Source organism: Saccostrea echinata, unplaced genomic scaffold, assembly GCF_033153115.1.
Source record: "Saccostrea echinata isolate AGI-Se365-2 ecotype Australia unplaced genomic scaffold, CSIRO_AGI_Sech_v1 ptg000033l, whole genome shotgun sequence".
In the NCBI taxonomy this organism is placed as follows: domain Eukaryota; kingdom Metazoa; phylum Mollusca; class Bivalvia; order Ostreida; family Ostreidae; genus Saccostrea; species Saccostrea echinata.
In genome coordinates, this window is record NW_026889782.1 from 29,803,415 (window position 1) to 29,828,898 (window position 25,484).

A 25,484-nucleotide genomic window follows, 5' to 3' on the forward strand; every position below is an offset into this window, starting at 1 on the left:
ATTGTTCGCACGTAGAACATTCTCTTGTGTACGAAATGAAGTGGGAGACATAAACTTTATGTGCAGATGCTACGATAATGGTTTATTACTACATAAATAATGAAGTTGACGAGAGAAAAGGTTAAGTAATTACGTTTATCATTAAATGTTTTATTGGGTTACAATTAACGTCTTTTTCTAATAAGATATCAAAATATGAAACAAATGTGTCAGACTCTGTGGTATCTTTTATTTAGAGTTTAAAGTGATATTCATGTATCTAAACAAAGAAGGAATGAAAATGAATATTGTTGTTTTATAAAACGTTGAATTGAAGTCAACAGTAAGATATTTTTTTGTGTAGAATATTTTGAATAATTCCTGATTCATATAAAAACGATATTAGGTAAAATCAGATTTTTTTTAAAACAAAATATTTCGCAATTGACCCAATTTTATGTGTCTGATGTCAAAAATCGTGGACTTTAAGTTATCTTGGGGAGTAAGTGTATAAGTGTTGAAGAGTCTTACGTAATGGCATAACATTTTTTTTAACTTATAATGTATATTTGGTAGGATTTTATGAAGTTTAGGAAATCCAGTATTAGTATGATAATCCGTGTTCAATTTGCTTGTTGGGAATATTAGAAATTTAATACTTAGATATATTTTGGAGAATTTATTCTATAGAAAGGGAATTATGATAAAAAGTTGGATTACCAATTAATCTTGCAGAAATACTCCAAGTTCCTTTAAAATTCAATTAAAATAATGAGCCTTACAAACAAGGAAAATGATGTTACCTGCGTTGTCAGCTGGGACCAGTACCTTTTGATCGTGTTGAATATTTATTTCCGTTTTACACTACTTAGTAATTGGTATCCCGACCGTTTTGTGTAAGTGTAAGTATTTGCCTTTTTGTTTATTTATTCATATTTTCTATATAAAATATGTTTTTCCTTGCTTTACTTTATTCTACAATATGCCATTTTTTCTTTGATTTCAAAAATGATAAACACCCTAGACAAATGCTTTTTTAATTATAGTTTACTACATACTGTATCAAAGATTTTACTATAAAAATCAACTTTTTTACGATAGATTATCAGTTTTCCTTTGGATCTCAGATTGTTATGTTTCATATTTTTCAATTCATACATACCCACTTTTTGGATTCTTTTTCAATATTTCACATTCATTGGAATTAAATTCAAAATATCAAAAAAGGTATAAAGTAAAGCTTTAAGGAAAATAGATTTATCAAAGTATATTATATAATTAACTTTAGTTAACCATAGTAGGCTCTTTTTAAATATAGTACATTTTTCTTCGGGAAATTCTCTAAATAATGTCAAACAAAGCAGTATCATCCTTCCTCTTTATTTTAGTAATTTGATGGCAAGCATTTGTTAAACTTGAATTAAGAATAATGAATAATGAAAATTTGTCTTAATCATGACTTTATTTTAATTATTGTGGGTGGGGGAGGTTTAATTTCAAATATATCGTTCATTGTATTCTAGATATTTTCCTCGACAGCAATCACTGCCGTCTTTTTTCTTATTGTCTTTCAGGGCAGAGAAACTCATGGCTTCCTGGAGAGTATTTGGAAGCTGTTTCCCAGTTGTTTCTGGTAACCATTGGAACAAAATCGTTACCAGGAGTGACAAAGAACCGAACACGACACCAGGTCCCCATGGTACATAGGTACCCTATTGGAAAAAGACAAAAAGATTGAATAGATTTATTAAATTGTGCAATACATTATCCCTATGTAAATTAAAGCTGCAAACGTAACTACAAACTCTTACAGACAATGCTTTATATCTAATTAAAAATACATTTACTTAAAGAAAGATGTAATAACAAACACATATGTGTACAATATAATACCTAGTAACAAAGCTGTATACCAATTCACTTATACTTACCAATAAAGTTATGTACTTAATTTCTAACACTGACAAATGAAGTTGTATACTTAATTAGTGACACTTCCATACAAAGCTGCATACCTTATTACAAATACTTACAAATAAAGCAGTAAACCTTATTGCTATCACTTAAAAACAGAGCTGTATACCTAATTACTTACACTTACAAAGTTGCATACAGAATTACTAACACTTACAAATAAAGCTGTACGCTACGTACAAACACCGTGAAACAAAGATGTTTACCTGATAACAATCACTCAATACAAAGATTTAATACCTAATCACTAACACTTACAAACAAAGCTGTATACCTAATCACTAACAATTACAAACAAAGCTGTATACCTAATCACCAACACTTACAAACAAAGCTGTATACCTAATCACTAACACTTACAAACAAAGCTGTATACCTAATCACCAACAGTTACAAACAAAGCTGTATACCTAATCACCAACAGTTACAAACAAAGCTGTATACCTCACTACAAATACTTACAAACAAAGCTGCAAATGACGATACCATTCCTCCTATTCTCCCTGCAGCTGACCCCATTCCAATACTGAGTGCCCTAAAAAGATGAAACAATTAACACACACAGGCAGAGAAAGAACAAACTTGCGTGCGCTTGTAAAGGTATGCACACATATACACATATGAGAGAGGGAGAAAGAGAGAGAGAGAGAGTCAAACTATTGGGAGGCACATATCAACTTCCTCATAAAACCTTAATTCAAATAATGCTTAGGAAAATGTATTCTACAATATATACATGTACTTGCAAAATGCCTAAACAATGTAAAGAAAACACTTTTAATCCAACGCATTTTAAATTCTTTAAATGATTCAATTATTATTATGGTACAAATATGGAATCTATCGATTTGTTTTACGTGTTAGTAATATTATTACTTGCTTTTGTTTTGTTTTATGAATATCAGAAAGACTGCTCGATCACATTATCAACAACACACTGTTCATATAAGCGTTGAAATATTAGGATGTATATTCTATTTATTCAAAATATGCTTCGAATTCAGATCTCTTCGATACATTTTTTTTTTCAAATTTAAAAAAAGAAGATATCGCTAAGGTAGTACATATACGTGAAAATATAAAGAAATCCCGTTCCACTCGTGAAATAAATTCCATATTCATCTACAAAACATTGAATTTTCTGTTTATTACATTTTCTTAGATTTTTCCCTTTGCCTCTGTCTTTTCAAAACGCAGTGTCATAGGCTGTGACGTCATAGTTGAGCGGTTGAGACATCATAGCTAAACGATTGCGAGATTGAAAAACGTTGTAAACATGGATTTTTAACGACATATTTGGAAAATTTTTGGCAGTATAACTATTAGTCTCTGTCAGGATGGCTTATTAACTCTATCTTGTAACAGGGAAGGTATTTTTTAAAAAAAACACTCTTCGTGAAGGTAAGTAAAATCGTAAGTTTTGCCGCAATTCTGATATTCTCAACTGTAAGAATACCATTATGATATCCTTTCACACTTTTTTTTTTATAATATCACTTTTATTCAGTAAATAAATTACAGTATTTCACTATTGAAAATGTAATAAAATTAAATATCTGAAATGAATACCAGGAAATATCCGATTCTCTAAATCTCTTTCTTTATTCTACTTTTCCTCCTTTAATATATTATTACTATTATTTTGTATATTATTACTATTATTTTGTATTTTATTACTATTATTTTGTATTTTATTACTATTATTTTGTATTTTATTACTATTATTTTGTATTTTATTACTATTATTTTGTATTTTATTACTATTATTTTGTATTTTATTACTATTATTTTGTATTTTCGACACACAACAGCATGAGAAATGATAAGAATAACATAAGAATTCAGAACATTATTTTGTCGTGCAAAATTCACTCTACCGGTACACGTAGAAAATGAAATATGATTGATTGATTGATTGATTGTATGTTGTTTAACGTCCCATTGGAGAATTTTTCCACTCATATAGAGACGTCACCATACACCGGTGAAGGGCTTCAAATTTTGACCTTTACTCGGCACTCAGGGCCATTGAGCAGTGAGGGATCTTTATCGTGCCAACGCCTGCCGTGACACGGGGCCTCGGTTTTTAAGATCTCATCCGAAGGACCCGCAACTTTCACTTCAAAGTACCGAGCGCATGGCGAAGGAACAGTTGCTAAACATTTTTTATCGACTCAGGTCATTTGCGGCCAAGATTCGAACTCGCGACCTCCCGATCACGGAGAGAGCGCTCTACCGCCTGAGCTACTTTGAACGATTAAATCAAATATGAAGATAACGAACAGAAAACAACCTCAAAGTCCAGTTCAGTGATACAATTGTGATCACAGCCAACACACCTCTGACAAGGTAGGACCAGGTGCCATGAGACAGTAACATATCCTGTGGATCGGCTACACCCGCCGTGTGCTCCTTAAATTTTCATGACAAACGAAAAAAAAACTTGGTAGACAGTTTAGAGTGTAAATAATAACCAACAATTTTTATGAAAAATATCAGTCAACATTGTACTTTATTATAGATTGTGTTTGCTAAACATTTTGTGTACAGACCATAAAATTTGCAAACTTGACGTTAAGGGGAATTTTTGATATCTATATATCTTGTATAATGAACTTATTTATCAAAGTATGGTTCTTCTCAGAAATGATAGTTCATAGAACATGATCTCGCGTGCCGAATCAAATGGGAGACAAAAACCCCATTTGCAGGTGATAGGGAGTTGACTAAAGAAAAGTGAATGATTGATTGATTGATTGTTGTTTTTTGTTCAATTCCAAAATTTTTCACTCATATAGAGACGTCTAGAAAAGTTGAAGTCATCAACAAACTGATAAGGTTTATTTTTTAGTTTGCCATAAATGACATTTTTAATATGTAAAACCAAATATGAAACAAATGTGTCAGACTCTGTAGTGTCTTTCATTTGGAGTTCAGTGAGATATACTCAATTACTGCGAAACTGATATTGAAAATAATAACTAATAACTACTTCGAATTACTTGCGTTGTAAAATGAGACTGTTTTAAAGAGAGAAGTTTGCAGGTAACCAATGGCAAGATATGCACTTTTACGGGTTTTTTTTTCATTTTTATTGACGAAACAATTGTCTATCATGTGAAAAGCCCTGTCTTTTATTCATCATAAAGAATCGTTGTAGAAAGTGTTGAAAAGTCACATACAGGTATTTATGCTTTTGAGTTTGGTAAAATGTTATGATCTCCAATCTACTAAAATTCCTTAAAGTTTTTAAATATCTACATTTAATTAACATAGAATCTCGAAATCGTTGCTGTACAGTTACTCTAAAGTTACTCATTCAAAACTAGCTATTAATATTTTTGATGAGCAAAGAAAAAGGTTTGATGGAACATTTGCTTCAACCCCTTGCATCTTTGTATGTAAGGATTTTTATTAAATTTTGGAATCCAGTATAAGTTTGGTAATTCGATCTGAATTTAATTTTGGTTGTTGGGAATATTACAAATATTTAAAACTGACATATGGTTTGAGGAATTTCATCCTTAGGAAGGGAAGTATGGACATAAGTTGGATTACCCCTGACGGAATGAAATCTAAGTTCCTCGAAAAGGCAATTGTAAAAATCAGCCTTACAAACAAAGAGCCTGCGTTGTTACCTGATAGTGACAATCTTTCAAAGAAAGTGTTATTTCCTAATTATTCTTGTAATTATAACAATAAAACTCACACATTTTTAGAAATGCCGATAATTTGTTGGTAAAACTAACAGATTCCAAACCTTAGATTAGTATAAATATCTGGAGTGTATATTAAGATACCATACCTTAGATTGGTAGGATAAATCTCTGGCGTGTATATAAAGATACCGTACCTTAGATTGGTAGAATAAATCTCTGGAGCGTATATTAAGATACAATACCTTAGATTATTGGGATAAATCTCTGGATTGTATATAAAGATACCATACCTTAGATTGGTGGGATAATTCTCTGGATTGTATATTAAGATACCATACCTTAGATTGGTAGGATAAAGCTCTGGCGTGTATATAAAGATATCATACCTTAGATTGGTAGGGTACATCTCTGGAGTGTATATAAATATTGTCGTATAGGAGCCTGTTATCATAGACTTTCCGATAAAAATCATGGCGGAGGCCAACCCTTTTAGTACTGGTGTATCTTATAATAAAAGAAACACAAATTTGAGAGAGAGAGAGTATTGCAGCTGTGCATCCTTTTATCATTGTGGTTGTTAATTATTAATATAACTGATTTAATTAGAATTTTCTTTCATGTGAATATACCTTATTTATAATCTATTTTTTTTTTTTTGCTTCTGAAAAATCAAGAAATTTAACCTCCAATAATGTTAAGGAATTATCCCTTCAGTGTATACTTTATTAAGTACCTTCAATAACTTTAACAGATTTTTAACTCAAATAAATTAAGAAAATTTTATTTCCAGTACAGTTAGGAAATGTTACCTCCAGTGAAGTTAAGAAATTTTACATTCAGTGAAGTCAATAAATTTTATATCCTTTAGTTAAGAAATTTTACCTTCAGTAAAGTTAAGAGATTTTACTTTCAGTGAAGTCAATAAATTTTATGTCCAGTAGTTACGAAATTTTACCTTCAGTAGAGTTAAGAAATTTTACTTTCAGAAAAAGGAAGAAAGTTTACATTCAATTAAGTAAAGAAATTCTACATTCAGTGAAGTTAAAAATTTTACCTTCAGTGAAGTTAAGAAATTTTTACCTCCAACAAAGTTGAGAACTGCGGCCAAAATGAGGCTTACACCAGCTATAGCATGAAACATGACACAAGTTTTCCTTCTACCATATCTAAGGACAGAATTGATTTCTTTTGATGAAATGCAACTGCTCTGGAAAACTTTTATATTAATATCTCAAATATACATGGTTGGTCATAAAACAAGATACCTGTTGATGAAAAACCAAAAGAGAAATATACCCGGTATTTCTACAATGCCGTTTAAGAAGAAATTCAAGTACATATTTCCACTCATGGTACCAGATAGAAGAAACAGTCCATAATACGTCATACTGTTTACAAACCTATTAAAAAATACATTCAATGTAATTATACCGCAACGAATATCTGGATTCTTTCTGTTTAATGCGTCAATAGAGATAATGTCAACTTCTCCGAGATGTTTGTGGGTCACTTTTAGAGCCATACCGAGCACCGGCACCTTTTGGGCTAGACAGAATTGGACAAAGATATCACCTTCAATGTTTTTTTTTTTGTTTTTGTTTTTTTTTTTTTTTTTTTTTTTTTACAATCCTTGAAAATTTTAACTTTATACCCTAAGCAAAATATTTTTGGACAAACAGACCTTCCGAAAATTAATAAATTTTTTGAAATTCAAAGTTCTGAATTATACACTTTACGCTCAGATACAAATTCAGAACTTCCTTTACCAAAGTATAATTTTTTTAAATTCTTTACAATATTCAGGGGTTATTATCTGGAATGAGTTGCCTATTAGTATCAGGAAATCCCAATCCCTTACAATATTTAAATGTAGTGTTGAATTTTTTTTTATTAATGAAACGTACTGGTCCTAAGTGAAAATATGTTACCCCCCCCCCCCCTTTTAATGAAATTCTGATGTTTTATTTATTTTGTTGTACTATAATGTTTATATTTTATTGTCTGATATTGTGATTTGTGTTTATTGTATATATACATTGTATATGTGTTATAAAGAAGGCCCCGAGTAAGACTAGTGCTTGCACTAATCGAGTGTCCTTCTTTAAATAAAGTATCATTATTATTATCATATTATTAATAGATCGCTAATATCTGGAGAATGGAAGAATGGAAGTTACGTCATCAAGAATTCAAATAAGGATTGGATCAATTTCTACCAAGTCTAGCTGAAAGTTTCGTGAAAATCGATCAAAACACAAAATCTAAGAGAAAAAAAAAATAGGGAAAAAGAAACCGAAGAATAACAAGATCTTCCGTTGGAGACGAGAGGTCTTAAAAATGAAAATAAATAGGGCAAAGTTCATTTTTAGGTAGCAATCAGGTCTTCCGTTCGATTTGACGATGAAAACGAAGGACTCTCATTGGAATAGCATTTGACTAAAAATCTTTCAGGACCTTTATTATTCATTTGCATGTAGATATTTGTGAAAATCAGCCACGTTTGTCCCTTCCAGTTTGACCGGAAGTGCTGTCGATGAACGGAAAATGAGGTACGACATCTTCAGAGACCTTAATCATTCAATTCCATGCCGGTACCTGCAAAAATAAGCTTTTTTCGACTACTTTAGGTTTGACTAGAAGTGACACTGATCGAGGAAAAATGAGGTCGGACGTCATCAGTGACTTTAATCATCCAATTACCTGTCGACACCTTGAAATATGCCATTTCACACTACTTCCCGTTTTACAGGAAATTCATCCAGTTGTTTTAAGAAATCGCATAAACAAGATAGAAATAATTGTTGTAGAAAAAAAGCAAATATAATAAAAGTAAAAAAGAAAGAATTACAAGAAAGTTTACCGACGAAAACCTTAACAAAAATAATAATAACTCGAGCAAAGCTGGTTGCTGGAGGAAGAAACAAGTCTTCCATCCAATTAGGTGAAGAAAATGAAGGACAAAGATCCAAAAATGTAAGTATGTAAAAAAGCTGTTCTTAAAGCATCCGACTAATTATGATGTGAGACGTCATCAGAAACTTTAATCATATAAATGCGTGAAGATACATGTAGTTGTAAAAAGAGGCCACTTGCAACTGCTTCCGGTTTTCACCGGAAGTGGCGCTGATCGATGAAAAATAAGGTCGGACATCTTTAGTGACTTTAATCATTCAATTCTTTGCCGATACCTGCAAAAATAAATATTTTCTGACTGCTTCCAGTTTTACCAGGCGTGCCGTCGATCTACGCAAAATGAGATCGGACGCTTACAGTGAGTTAAATCGATAACTGCATAAATATGCATTTTCTGGCTACTTCCAATTTAACCAGACGTGACCTCCTTAGGCGACTTTTGATGTTCGAACCAGGTGCTATTTTTTCTAGACAAATTTGCTTCAATAATGTACAACGAATTCTCAACAGTTTGAAATATTGAGAAAACAAAATTTGGGCCGCTCAAGATCCCTGATTTTAGGGGCCAGTCCTCTTATGGTGATATCAGACAAACATCTTGTAATTGGAAGATAAAAAAATAAACCTTATAATCCTAATAATAACAAGATGGTCTTCCGTTGTAGACGGAATACCTTAATAAGAGAAAAGCTCCGGAGCAGGTCATCCGTCCAATTTGGACAAGAATACAAAGGACAAAATAGCAAATAAGTTCACGTGTGTATGATAAATTTTTTTTAAAAATCTGGAAAACATGCAACTTAATATGAGGTCAGGCGTCTTTAGGGAGCCTATTTATTCAATCGCTTGTCTAAATAATTTATATATGTTAAAAAAGCAGTTGTGACTTCTTCTGGTTTGACTGAAAGTGATATCCATCGACAAAAAATGAAGACACATATCTACAATATTTACAATAACGTTAATCATTCAATTCTATGCCGATTCCTTAAAAAATAAGCCATGTATGACTACTTCCGTTTTTTTTTCCGAAAAAAAACATCGAACAAAAAATGAGGTCAGAAGTTTCCAATAACTTTGAGCATCCAATAATATGCCGATACCTGAAAAATATGCCATTTCTGACTACATTCAGTTTAATTCAAAGTAGCGCCATTTGAGGATTTTACAAAACTCACCAGCTGCACCTTCTAATTCTAAACAAAAATCCGCTTCAACAATGTATACATGTGTTACAAATTTTAAATAGTTTTCGAAATATTGAGAGAAACTTTTGCCCCCTTAAGATGACTTACTTTAGAGACCAACCCTTTTTTTCAGTATCAGATGAAAGGTCTTTAAATTTTGCACATTTTTTGTTTTATATGTAATAACAAATTATTTACATGTAAAGAGATATTGTAGAAAAACTGTAGAAAATTTTGGAATTTTCAATATGCCTTTTTGGACCCAAGTGATTGTCGGTTCGCAGTCATTCTGGTAAAAATTAGATATGTTACTCTCATCAGCATAAACAGCTCTTCTTTTGTACCTAAAGCTTCATATCTCTATCTAAAACCGTTCAAGTGAAATCCGTGGACAAAAAGACCCTTAAAATTCATCAAATAGAAAAATCTCCTAACCAGTAGTAGCAAAATCATCTCCAAACCAGTAGTAGCGAAATCAGAACAGAAAAAAAACGAATGTTTTAAGTGATGTTGCATTAGTTCTGACAATTTCATAGAAATCCATCCATTTTTTTTTATAACAGCGTGCACAGAATCAATAAGAAAAAAGAATAAAAGGTGAAAAAGAAAATTTAAAATAACAAGAAGGTTTTGCGTAGAAGACAGAAGACCTTAATAAAATTAGTAAATAAATACGTGACATGAATTGCTGATGATCAATAAATTTGTAAATTGATTATTACCACACTACCCAGAGAATCATGGAAGTCCGTAGCATTTGTTTGTGCCTGAAAATATCCAATACAGACAATTTCTCTTTCATCCTATATGAATGAAACCTCACTGTTCTGGTGTGCTCACCATTAACCTCTGATTTAGTAAGCTCAGTGTTTTCATCCACTAGCATTGTCTGTTCCCTACTCTGTACTTCAGAGTCAAACTTTGCCAGAATTCTGGAGGGATCCATCTTGTTCCATCTGGAAGCTCGTTTTATCCACTGCTTTGCCTCCTCATATCTGCCATTCACGATAAGCCAACGAAGAGATTCTTGTAGTATCCTTCAGAAAAATAAATGTTATTCAATAAAGGATAAATTTTGAAAGATGTGACAAATATCTTAGAAAGCTGTAGGAAAATGTTTTTGCAATTATTTCAGACATAAAAAAAGTAAATATATACATAGAAAGAAATATTCTGAAATTTCAAAAATTGATAACCTACAAGAGAATAAACTGAATATTTTTTTCATGGAAACAATTACGCGATAAAGTTGAACTTCGGTATCTCGAACACGGATATCTTGAATACCATGGATATGTCAAAGTGATTGGAAAGGCCAAACCATGTATTTCTTAAGTATTTTACTCTCGATGTCTCAAACCCTCTGATATGTTTTTTTCTCGGTATCATCTAGTTGGTGATAACGATGTTTCACTGTATTTGCATACATCTTTCCAGCACAATGCATACAAGTATAGATATACAAGGTTATACCAATGAAATTAATGAAAAAGAGTGAACTTACATCTTATTTGTTAAATTACGAGAGTTGTCCCGAAAAGTCGATGAAAGCTTAAACAATTTAACTTTTCTTTGATAACTTTACCTTCTTTTCTTATAGTATAAAGCAATATTTCATGATCATGAATTTCAATTTTCATGATAAAAACATAATTGTTTAGAAAATATTATAAAAATAAAGGAAGCATATAAGTGTACGTTGGCGCACGAGACTAAGCGTAATTTACGTCGATTCTAACGTCATGATCTTCGTTTAAATGCTGACTATTTTGTTCAATACGCGTCTTCTAAGCTTGATATTTGAATCCGACAAAATTACCCTTGACTCACGGACGCATTAAACTCACCACTGTCCTTATTTCTGCTCCAGTTTCAGTCCTCTCAAGACTTAATTGAAAAATACACAATATTTGACACCGAACGTGACCATAACTGTCTTCAACATCTTAATTTAATAAACAGTACTCAACTTCTTAAGCTTAACTATTTTTTGTGCTAAGGCGAAACTGTCCTTGAATCTTAATGTTACTTCTAAACCCTATTAAAACAATAATTATTGCATCCCGTGCACCGGGAACCCTTTGCAGCAAACTCAGTTCCAACAAAAGATTGAAAATACAACTTTAATCCTTTGTCTCTGACGCGTAAATGTGAAAATTTGACATGCAATGATTTTATTTCTGGTTTCATTGATGTAAATTTGAATTTGATGTTGTTAAAGTTATCAGAGAAAGAAATGCAATTGCATTAGTTACATATGTAAATTATTACGGATTTTGTTTGTGCGCCAACAGAACATGTCGTTCTTTTTGTAAATCGTCATATTATTATTGCTATGAAATATATTTATTTAACGTAGGTCGCGTGTTTGCAGGCCATTTAAAAGTGTCCGAAAACATACCATGAAAATTAGTTATATGAATCTTCTACCTTCGTTTTATATTCTCTGAAAATTTTATAAAATTCGTCCGTATCGTTTTTGTGTAATTAAATCCCAAACATGCCATTGTTGTCGTTACATTTTCGACGTTATTCTATTGCATTATATGAGAAAAACGTCAGTTTCCGGCTCGTTTTTAGGCAAGATTTTGTTTCCAAAAATATCAATAACTTTTAAATGGTGCAGACAAAATTGGTTTCCATTTGGTATTTTAACAAAAAATTGATTTGAAATAAATCAATGTAAAAAAAATTAGTATTAGGTTAGTTTTCGCGTAATTTAAATGTGAGTAATTGCTTTTATATCGCAAAATGTAACATTTTTAAGAACGACGTCATAAAATATCGCGACGACATGCCTGACGTCGTGAACATCTATCCGGTATTCAGTGCAGAAAAAGAAGCTAAACTAATTTTTATAAAACGAAATTCACATCTATCTGCTTTTAAGTGACCCCTGAATCGTATCATAATAATTGAATATCTATGAATGATTATTAGACATGTTTCTCTTCAGATTAGGGTTTTTGTACGTCTTATATTAGTGAAAATTCTCGCAAGGGACGGAAAACAACAGTCATTTCCTTTAGTTTCGTTCTTCCAAATTACTTTCTTTATGTGTTGCCTTCTTACCGTTTCTTTTCTGTTTGTTTTGCTTTGCTTTTGTTCGTTGATAAGACGTATCCTTACATTTGGCTGTGTATTTTTTTCTTTTCAAGCGTGCTGGCGGAAAACGGTATCCTTTAATTCAAGTAATTCAAGTATATAAAATGTTTTTATTTAGACCATGCAGCAAAGCGCTCAAATCTACGAATTTCTGCCAAATATCGTCCCGGCTAAATACAATATATTTTCAGTATATATTTAAACAAAATATTTATTTTTACATACCACATTTTCAGAGGGGTAAATGGGACGAGGATTTAGAAATTAATTTTATATGACGTAATTAACAGTCAGTTTTTTTAAGAACATTAATTCTACTTGTTGGACATGGAAAGCAAAGTAGCGAATAAAATCTGTAGGTAACAGCATTGCAAGCTGTTGCTTAGGGGACGATCATTTCATGGGTGGTGGGGGTGGGGGCTTACAGATTTTGGAAATAAATAATATGTCCTCGAAAATGTTGAAAATAAATAATCTGTCCCCCCCCCCCCCCCGTCCTGGGAGATTTCAACTTTGAGTTTTTTTTTTTCAGACTTTTTTCAGTGAAGAAGAAATAAATAATCTGTCCTTCACCGACATGAAAATAAACAAGCTGACTCGGTAAAATTTGCCACCACCACCCCCCCTCCCCTCCCTCAGAATCAAATAGTTGTCCTCTAACAGGAGGACAGTGTCTCTAAAAATTGTCTTAATGTTTCATCATACCTTAGCAGTATTTAATTTATGATAAACTTGTATATCTATATATTTTGAAAAAATATCCTGTTTAAAAATAAAATTTAATCTTTTGATATAACAGGTGTATTTGCGATTTAAAAAAAGAAAAAAGGCTTCTTTCTTAATAAAACAAACTGATAATTCAAATACGATCAAAGGAAAAAAGGTCAGTTGAACCTTGTGTCAATATCGTTTTGCGATACCAAGTGAAAACAAATCAATCGCAATTTCTCGGGCCTTTCCGACAAGCCGAAAAAGAACAACTTGTTTTTAAAAGCTTGCAGGAAAGGCCCGAGAAGATGCGATTGATAACAAATAATTAAACTTTTTATTGATATTTCCAGTGTCGATTATTCGAATCTTAATAAGCCTTCTTCACTAAATTACCAATTACAACAAAAGTTTTATCTAAGTATTGTATCGACTATGCAAATCGTAAAATGCCTTCATTATTAGTGATAAGTTGTTGCTTAAATAATATAACACTAAACTATCAATTCCAAGAAAAGTTATAGCTAAATAATGATATACTGAAGAATTTAATAAAACAAAATTCATCACAGATTTCTTTTTCATTGTGACGTCATAATCAAATGTGCACTAGAAAGTCGCCCAAATCATATAACTTGCTTACCCAGTTTTAACGACGTCAGCAGACCTGCGACCTACGTTAAGAATTCACTATTTTAAGGAACATTTGATAAATGATAGATATACAAAATTTGGTCACTGTTGGTGGAATGTTTACATAGTTATATATAGTTTCTACAACATTTTGGTACAACCCCAATGTTTCTGTATCTGAATTTTTATTTTAAATATACCTTACTTAATGAAGATATCAGGATATATTTCCATTTCAAATTGTTTTCCCTGTGATAACTCTTTGAAAGTTAGGCGAGTTGATTTCTTGATCATTCTACCGGAATGTTAATTTCGCCAGGTGAAAGGTCAGGGGCTTATATGCATGTCAATCTCGTGCAGCTGGATTTGTGTCTGACGTCAGTGGGCGGGGACTATTGAAATTAACATGTGAGGCCTTGTGTATTTAAAATCTAATAAACAGCATTTTTTAAAAACTATATTTACAGTCTTATTTCACATATAAATGTAAATATAAGGAAGGAATGTCTGGTTTGTTGGGTATGCCAGGGACATTAACGATAGTTGGAAATGTGGGATAATTTATGCACAACGGGCTTCGCCCGTTATGCAAATTATCCAACCTTTCCAACTTTCGTTGATGCCCTGGCGTACTCAACAAACTAGACAGTGATTCCTTAGATATCTGTCTATAATTTAAGATGTATAAATAAACAATGATAACAGTAAGATGTTTTAGGTACACACCAATGTGTGAGCACCAATAATACAATCAGACACAGAGACAATAAAGCAATAAACCTTCTTGTAGCAAAGCAGTGGTAAACTTTTATACTGGTGTAAAGAAGAATAATGACCCCCGTAAACTTATGACAGGGGGTCATTTTTCGACGTCGAAAAATCACTCGCGATCCTTATTTTATGGGGGTCATTATTTATCTTTACACCAACGGAAAGGGAAGCAATAAACTATCCACGTTGAATTTAGACTGATAAAATACAATAAAGGTATATACCAGCGTGTAGCAAGACTGTGAACTCCAATTATACCGGCACCCAACATGGTATACCTCCACGATTCGTTGCGGAGAAGGTAGGCTACTAGGGATATTGATGTGATGGAGAAAGTAGAGGCTATGCTATCCAAATAGTTAATAAAACCACGTGACTCGGCAGGGAACATTTCTAAAGCTAGTGTTCCCATTGTCATTAAAGCTCCCTAAAGTGAAAGTAGGAAGAATAAAAATATTAACATTCTACTAGTAATACATTCACCTCCAACAACTACTTAGAATAATATTACTTTTCACAAAATTTTATTTGTCTGTTTACTGTTCAAAAGAAGCATCAAAAAGATTTAAACGGATTTCGATGAATTTATAGAAAAAGTATCCTTAGATGAGGAAATTATTGACTGATTGTATGTTGTATAACGTCGTTCCTCGATGTTTATTTATTAACGACATCATTTTTTATTCGTTGAAAAATATTTGTTAAGTTCTTAAAAAAAGAAAACTTTTACAGTTTCCAGTTGAAGATAAGCAGAGAAGAATCCTGTAATTCTATGAGAAAAAAGTTTTAAAAAATATTTATGTTTCATAAAAGATCAAACATTAACATTTGATTAGTGAAAAGTCTGATTTATTGATGACACATCTGTCTCATATTTGGATGTTTTACGGGTGAAAAACATTGATGGCAAACTGACAACTTAACATAATGATAAACCATTATCATTATTATTATTATGATATGATGATGAATTGTGTTCATCTTTAAGAGCGTATTTCAACGTCTATCGAAATTACTTTGAACGCTGTAAATAGTGAGGTCCATGTCTTATTTCTTATCCTTACTAATCATTCGCTATTTTTTTTTTCTGAATCAAGACTTAAAATTTTTAATATATGTGTGCTCTTCATCTAATCTTAAAGTTCCATTGTTTGAGATTTTGCTGATTCTATTACAGGCATAAATGTAGTTTATTTAGAGGTACCTCAGAAAAAGCTCCAATTAATAATCTAAGGATGACGAAGGCACTAAACCAAGGAACAACTGCAGCTATGACGTAACACAAAGCCAACGCGATAAAGTTTGTGTAGGAGATCAACAGGCGACCATATTTATCTGCCAGGGTGGAAAACAATGCAGCTCCTATCATCTGACCAATGACCGTCATGGTGGTGGACATACCGCCAAGACTTTCAGCTCCACACACAAGATTCCACTGAAATATGTTGTGAAAAAAATGTTTCCTTTTTAATAACCAATTACTTGCTATCAATATCTTGTTGGCTTGGGGTGGGGCGGGGGTTAATACACTTAAAGCTACTTAAAACTTCATGTGATCTCACACTCTTTCATATGGTCCCTTTACCTTTAAGTTTTTTTTTTACTTCTGATGCAGTGGTTTCCTGTCCAAAAAATTCGTATCCATCTTGACATGGAATAGATTCCTGTGTAAGAATACCGGACCTGTTTGTTTCAAGGATGACGTTACATTGACGCGAATGTACCGTGACGTTATATGACCGATGGGTCTCGTTGAAATTCTTTGTCAGGTTTTCGCGTGACATCTTGCATTTAAATTCAGGAATGTGACCTGGAAAAATATCAAACCAGTATTGCATATTGTTGACGAATAAAGCTTAATGTGTTCTTTATTCTGCTAAACTGACTTATTATTCATACCAAATTTAAAAGAAGTCAGTTACAATTTAATTACGAGTATAGTATCTGAAAAAAAATGATGTGCAATTTTAAATTCTTTTTTCTTTGATCCACATTTTTCGAAAATGCATTGCTCGCCCAGATAACAAAAGTAAATCTGGAATGGGTAGAAAGAGAGAGGTAAATAACAAGATTCGCAGCTTTTCGAACTCCTGTGTTGTCTTGCGGGCACTATTATTTCCTTTATCCCATATACTGTGGAATCATTTAAATTCGTGGGGGTCAATGTTCATGGGCAAGCAAAATTTTATTGGTTCGTGGGGATGTTATTTCGTGGGCAGCTCGTTTATTTGGTAGATTTAATTAATCAGTACGTTGACAAAAATTGTTCGTGGGGTTGTAAATTCGTGGGTAAGGGTGACCCACGAAATCCACGAACATTCATCCCACACGAACAATGATGATTCCACTGTATCCCAGATTTCGCCAACATTTGATCAATGAACTCATTGGAGAAATAGAGAACAGTATATTCTTGATACTTATTACACGTAATTTATTTCTCATTAATATTCATAAGAACCTGCTTCAACTCCATATTCCATTTTTCTTTTTTTTCTTTTGGTATTAAAAGACGATCCTGGTTCATTTTGTTTTTGTTCAAGCCTCGGTCAGAGTTATAAGGGTACACTTTAGTTTGACTATTAGTTGCTCACCCATGATACAGGAATTTTAAATGAAATATCGAGATATCGAACAGTATTCAAGGGCAAACCAAAGTAAACAATACGAATCGGGAGCAGAACAGACACGGACCTCTAAAAACATCAGAGGTGGGATCAGGTTTCATGGAGGAGTGAGCATCCCCTGCTGACCAGTCACACCCGCAGTGGGCTCCTTGTCAGGTGGGCTCCTTGTCATGATGGGAATACGGTGAAATCCGAAGACAATGCAGTGTGTAAATAATGGTCTAACAATTAGTATGAAAAACGTCAGTCAGTATTTGACTAAATGTTGGGTTGTATTTGCTGACAAGGTTATTGTGTCGACCATAGAATTTGCTAAATATTGACTTTAAACCAGAGTGTTGATATCCTTGTTTCATCAACGCTTTGTCAATAACTTGCCTCGTATTAGAAATTGTTCATACGTAGAGCATGCTCTTTGTATCGAATCAACTGAGAGACAAAAACCCAATGAGCAGGTAATAAAGGTATATTGCTACATAAGTACGGAAGTTGTCGATTGAAAAGTTGAAGTCATAAGATTTTTCATAAAGCTTTGTTGTTTGGTTACCAGTGAAGTCTTTTTTTCTGGTCAAATATCCAAGCATGAAACAGATATGTCAGACTCTGTGGTATCTTTTATTTCAAGCTCACTGGAATATATCGAGCCGACATATGAATGGAATGAAATATATGGAGATAACGAACAGTATTCAAGCTCAAAAGTCCATTATACAATACAAAATAGGAGCAGAGCAAATACGGACCTCCAAATATCAGATGTGGGATCAGGTGCCATGGAGGAGTGAACATCCCCTGCCGACCGGTCACACCCGCCGTGTGCTCCTTGTCATGATCGGGAAATAACGTCGACAATTCAGTGTGTAAATAATGGCCTAACAATTAGTATGAAAAACGTCAGTCAGCATTTGACTCAATGATAAATTGTATTTGCTGACAAGGTCATTGTATCGACCATAGAACTTACGAAATGATGACTTTAAACGAGACAGCTGATATTCTTGTTTCATCAACTTATTTGTCAATAATTTACCTCGTTTTAGAAATTGTATATACGTAGAGCATGCTCTTGCGTATCGAATTAACTGAGAGATATATACCCCGTATGCAGGTGATGAAGGTACATTGCTGCATAAGTAAGGGAAGTTGACGATTGAAAAGTTAAAGTCATCACGTTTATCATAAAGCTTGGTTGTTAGATTACCATTAACGTCTTTTTCAAGTAAAATATCCAAATATGAAACAGATGTGTCAGACTCTGTGGTATCTTTTATCTCAAGTTCACCAGGATATATAGTATCGACATAAGAATGAAAATAGCCATTGTTAATTGACAATACGTCGTCGATATATCTAAATGTCGAATTGAACGCCACAGCAAGTGTTTTCTTCTTTTCACGTACGAGATTTTGGACAAATTCTGCTTTATATGAATACAAAAAAGGTCTGCTAACAACGGGGCGCAATTGGTACCCATAGGTATTCCAATAGATTGTTGGAAGACCTGGTCCCCAAAAACCACTTAGATATTGTCAATCAGAAACTCAAGCATCTTTTTAATGTCAACTTCAGAGTACTTGTGTGTACAATCAGAATGTTTTTTAACAAAATAATTTTGCAAATGACCAATGACAAGGTAAGTATATTTACGAGTTCCATTTTTATTGAAAAAGCAGCTGTCAATGATATCATGGAAGTAACTAATTGTTAACAAGATGATCACGAGGATGAAGACAATCCCCTTTTGTAAAATGAAGAGGAGGTCGTTATTATTTACAAAATGATAAATTTTCTGTATTTTATAAAAATAGGCTTATTTTATTATTCGGCAGAAGAAATTACGGAACACTTCTTTAAAAATGGCGCATACCTAGAGGACCGGCATTTGTTTTAATCTTTATACAAAAACTTGTCGATTTCTGTTCCGATCGATGACTTTTGGCTACATACATATATTAATTCGTTTCTCATAAATTATTCTATTTCAGTATGTAGAGATAAGAGGGACCTTTTTATAGACATTAACTATGTAGCATGCTATCATCAACGCATTTTGAGTTTGTTATCTCGAAATGTTATTTAATATTTTCTCTTACTTCTCATTGTATTGGTAATGTTTATCGTTTCGATTCTTTTCTTGATGTGATTTATAAATTCTGATGAAGAACACCTGTCTCAACATAATGATAAATTAATTTTCTTTTACTAAATGTAGATTTTAATGGGATATTAACAACTGAACGATATAACAAAATGATTTCAGTTTTTTTATTGTCTGTTTCCATTTTAAGTATAACATTCGAGCACAATAAGTTCACATATCCAAATTTTAATAGCAACTGGCAATTTTTTAAAATTTAAGTCATATAAACTTGTTTTAGAGAGAGAGAGAGAGAGAGAGAGAGAGAGAGTTATTTATCAGGTTTTTTACTGTAATAATTAAAAGTCCTCTTCAACTCAATTTGATATCACATAAAATAAAGCACTTTTTTTAAAAAAAAATCAAGATGTTCGGCAGTGCAATTGCTTGTGAAATACCAAAAATCAATACTGACAACAACAAATGAAAAAAAAAATACAAAAAGGCGGATATAAATGTTGACAGTACAGTAGGAGCTAGATTGCATCGCATGGGTGTAAAAGGTGAAGATAGCGAAGATGAAAATATTAAAACTGCAGTAGAAAAAACGAATAGTAAACATGGCAAAAGCACTGATCCCCTGGAATCACCAAAGATGGAATCAGGTACCTAGGAGGAGGAAGCATCCCCAATCGACCGTTCACACCCGTTGTGAGACCTATGTATTGATCAGGCAGACTTAGAACTCCGTAGTCAAATATAGCATAAATGCAATGACCTACCTAGTGGTATGAAACATATTAGACAAAATACGACCCAACAATAGGTTGTATTAACAAACAAGGTCATTCTAACGACTATAGAACTAGAAGAAAGCTGAATTTAAATGGGGTTGTTGAAATCCTTGTTTCATCAAGTTCTTTATCAGTAATTTGTCTAGCTTTAAATTTGATCGTACTTATAGCATGCTCTTTCGCATCAAATTAGTTGGCAGACATAAACACCATATGCAAGTGATGTTGGAATATTATGAAATAAAGAAAGGAAAATGACAATGAAGAACCGACGTCATCTCGTTTGTCAAAATTTAAGTTATATATGAATGTTGTAGTGTTTTTTATTTCGAGTCCACTGGTATATATCGATTCGACGTAGGAATGATATTATCTATTGTTAATTGACAAAACATCGTCTATATATCTGAATGTTGAGTTGAAGGCCACAGCAAAGAGTTTTCTTCTTGTGTAGAAGTTTTTGAATAAATACTACTTCATAAGAATATTAAAACAGGTCGGCTAATAATGAGGCAGAATTAGTGCTCATTGAAATTCCAACAAATTGTTGGACCCTTGTTCTACGTAGACTATATAGATATGAGGAGATCCGGAATCTTTTAAATATCAACTTCTAAGTACTTTTATGAACAATCAGAGTTTTTTAAAAGTATTTTTTATATGACTAATCATTAATATGACAATTTACGAGTTCCATTTGTTATTAATTGAGGAAGCAGTTGTCTATGATGTCAAAAAACCTGCTTTTTCATTTATCGTGAGGACTTGCTGTATAAAACGTCATGTCAGTTATGTTTGAAATGTTTTGAGGTTTTGAATATTTCAAAACTTCTTTGGAGTTTTCTACAATCCACATACAAAATTGCTACACAATTCCTGTGCACTATGCATTTAATAAAAAAGTTAAGAACTTTACATCGGACTGTGAACAATTTTACCCTGTTTCAACTCAAAACTTCTGCACCAATTGCACTGTCGACATTTGTGCAGCAATATCATAAATCCTTGGAATACCCTGCTTCTAATTATATTTTGTTTCTGTATAACAAAATAAGGTATGCCCTTGCTCCGAAGCTATTTTATTGATGTTCCTTATAAACTAGTGTGGTAGAGAACGATGAAGTCATATTCGATGAGTCATAATATGACGTCACAATGAGAACTGGCTATCACATATCGTGGAAACCAAGTTTGGATTAAAAAACAAGTTAAATCTTTTTCTGTACGATAGGTGTAGTCCTTATGTGTTTTGGTTATTTCAATTGCATTGAAACGTCTATACTCAGTCTTAATTCACTTGCGTATAATAAGGTTACTATATACGAAAAAAATGGAGATATTAGTGTGTTTTCGAGTACTTATATAGAATTAATAATACTTTTTTGCACTGAGTTTCACCAATGTTTCAAATACTATTCTATAAAAAATTCTAGTGCGCTATATTTTGTATCACTCGTTATGAATATTCATCTATTGAAACTATACATAGACCAAACAGTTTTCTTTTGATTTAGCGCCCAAGATCTAATGTAGCGTTTTGGAAGCATTTAAAAAATAACTTAAGATGTTAAGTAAAATTAACATGGTGTTACTTGTTTTTCATGCTTACAATTAAACCAATATTTTGCATCCTTGTGCACAAAGAAGGAGGGCTTTTTTTGGTTTAATATTTTTGGAAAAAGAAACAATTTTTTGAGAACAAGCTACTGAATATCAGGTTACGCAAGCGTGTGCAAAATTTTGCTTGCTCAAGGGTACTCCAATAATTTTGGCGGAATCTGTTTTGGCGGACACAGAATTGCATGCCTTTGTAAAAAAGAGGAAATTAATCTTTTAGATGAGTTTGAGAACGTTTGATATACGTTTGATTACGGTTACGCAAGAGGTAGATACCAATATGAAAGATAAAACGTTCAACTATAGACTGACCAAAGTTATTTAAGTTATTTTTCTTATTGCTATTATTTTACTAATGACCAAATTTAGTGATTAAAATTTTAGCAATCTACTCCAAAACCGCCAAAATAAGGCAAAGTTTGCATCTCGTTTAAAAATTCCGCTATACGGTATTTGATACACTGTAATATGATTGTTGATTGATTGTATATTGTTTTGCATTCAATTCGAAAATATTTCACTCATATAGAGGCGTCACCATATACCGGTGAAGGGTCAAATTTAGACTTCACTCGGCACTCAGGGTCTTTGAGTAGTAAAGGTTCTTTATCGCGCCGACGCCTAATGTGACAAGGGACATTGCTTTTTAAGGTCCCGTCCGGAAGACCCGTGACTTTCACTTCTAGTGCCGGGCGCTTGGCAAAGGAACAGTCACCCTATGTTATCATCTTAGATTTGACGCGGCTGAGGAAAAGAGAATCAAACCGGGTCCACCCGATGACAAAGCGAAAGCCCCGCCACTAGGTTACCGCGACGGTACACAGTATTTGTTCTCACCCATAGATACATAGAATACAACAGGATATGTAACAATCGGGAAACAGAACAGATTTAAAGTACTCACCAACAAATACATAGATAACAACATTATATATAGAGATCAGTAAACAGAACAGTTTTAAAGTACTCACCCACAAATACATAGATAACATCATTATATATAGAGATCATTAAACAGAACATATTATATGTACTCACCCACAAATACATTGATAACAACATTATATGTAGAGATCAGTAAACAAAGCAGATTATAAGTACTTACCAACAAAAACATAGATAACAACAGAATATGTCATTAGTGGCATACAGAACAGATTATAAACCAGCTGTAATACTTGGTATCTGCCGTATTTTCCTAAGGACCGGAGAATATTATCTACATCCATTTTGTTACTAATAGATGTCTAGAATAGATGTGCTTGTGATTTAGTTTAAGCTTAGATATGAGCTGATGGCATCAATAGTTCAACGAGTACACAAATGTATCGTTTACAACCCTTGTCAATACTATGATGCAATAAATATGCAAAATAGTTTTATTTCTCTAATTTATTGCAATAGATAAAGCGGATCTAATTACAAGCTCATTTTTTATTTATCTTTTTTTTCAACATCGTCTCAATTAAACTCTATGGTTCATGCGAAAGTATATCTCATTTTTGATATTAATGAAGAATTTTCTCTTAAAAATGCATCCCTTTTGTAACACAATGCAGGAACATAATTTATTTGTTTATATCCACTACATTTTTAAAATTAAGAAAAGTTATTTCCATTCATATATATCCCGGTTATCTTGAAATAAAAGACAAAAATATCTGACAGACCATTATGGAATATTACTAGAAAAAGACATTGTTTGTAGCCTAACATCAAAGCTATCCATCCATATGTCGACTCAATATATATTTACCAGTGAACTGGAAATAAAAGAGCACCACAAAGTCTGCCACCCGTAAGAAAATTCTTAACCGTGTGCCGCCTGGAGTCCGGGCGGACTGAGGCGGATTCCGTTTAAGTGCTAGTAGGACTTAGCCGTACAGAAGGCGGACATGGAAAACGTCTTAGCTTTAGCCGTTTTCCGCCTCATATCGTAGGCGGATTCCACCTTAAATCTTAGACATATTTTTGTTAGACGTTTTCTGGCTTAGCTCTTAGACGGTTTCTACATTAAATCTTAGAATTAGGAACAGTTTAAATTATGACCACATGGCTGATCATCCCACTTGATGACCTTGTTTCCTAAAGGCACTTCTGGGGGAGATATTCGGAAAAAAATAGTCAAACATTGTTTTTTATTCAGTTATTTTGCATATCGTATGACTTTTTATTACATTGAAGATCGCATTTCCTGGAAGCGTAATTTTTCGCAGTCATATTTTTATCAGATATACATTTCTAACACGCTGACCTGCTTGTGCATCCTCTACAGGGGGCGGAAGTTTTCAGACAGAGCCTCTCTTCTAATGCATTGGTCAGTTTGAATGCAGATTTTGAAAGTGATGTCTGTTGATGAATCTTTTTATCATATTCAGTTTAAAAAGGAACTCTGGCAAGATGTATGCCTGTATATAAAATTCGGAAGATGATTCTTTATTTGTTATTGGAAAAGGGAGTGATAAAATACAGCTTTTGGGTGTTATTCTACTAAGCAAAGTATACTCGCTGAACACGCTGAATGGACAAAGAAGGACCTCTATACAGGAATAACTGTAAAAAAAAAAAAACAAAAAAAAAAAAAAACAAAAAAACAATGGTACGTTAATTTTTAGCGGTTTTTCTCTCTTCTTTTTTTTTTCTTATCTTAAGTGAAGCCGACGATTAAAATGCAACATACTTCCCGTTGGACTTGTACAGATCAAATAGCTTATGTATACACCCCTCTCCGATTCCTTGGTTAATCAAATCCAACTGGAATAGCATAAAGACCCAATTTCCACATATTCCCTACACTGACCCAGGTGTTTTAAAAAGATTGCCTTCATATCACCTTCATTTCTTTTTTGCCAAAATGTAGTGTAGCATCAAGCCCATCCCCCACCCCACCCCCACCTTCCCAAATATTTTCAAAGCCGATGTTATGGGTGTGTCCTTTTAGATTAATATGTTTAGAAGATACAGGGATATAAGATAGAAAACACTCATTCATTTGTTACTTATTAATCAAATTGACCATGTATTTTTGTAATTTTATTATTTCTCTAAAAATTTTCGCTATGTGTTTTCCGGAAATACGATTACATTTCCTTTTAAATTTAGCGATCCTTTGTGACTTTCAATTTTAAAATCACGATTGAAATATTACGTAAGAGCCGATATAAAAGATTTTGTGTCACCCTTCTAAAATTGTAGTTCGCTGCTCAGTTGGGATAAGGAGTCAGGTTCTGAGATGTAAGTCACCATCTGACATATTACTGGGATTCTACTTTTTTTTTACCTTGATGAAAATTCATTTTTATGGCGAAATTTTAACAGTGATTTTATTTATTCTTTATCCATATTGAAGTGTAATATGTGGAGATAACGAACAGTATTCGAGCTCAAAAGTGCATTAATCATTACAAAATAGGAGGAGAGCAAACACGGACCTCTAAGAT

The 25,484-nt window shown here is 32.8% G+C and overlaps 1 protein-coding gene across 1 annotated transcript; it reads right to left on the minus strand.

Annotated features, from left to right (window-relative positions):
• Positions 1-1,475: 1,475 nt before the first annotated feature.
• On the minus strand, positions 1,476-23,273 carry LOC133198395 (organic cation transporter protein-like). The gene is made up of 10 exons (XM_061334489.1): positions 23,150-23,273; positions 16,534-16,739; positions 16,134-16,364; positions 15,154-15,356; positions 10,435-10,749; positions 6,878-7,012; positions 6,693-6,778; positions 5,999-6,116; positions 2,416-2,488; positions 1,476-1,691 (listed from the first exon to the last, which is right to left on the minus strand). Exons 1-10 carry the CDS (start codon positions 23,271-23,273, stop codon positions 1,476-1,478), a joined length of 1,707 nt encoding a protein of 568 aa, XP_061190473.1.
• Between the last annotated feature and the right edge of the window lie 2,211 nt (positions 23,274-25,484).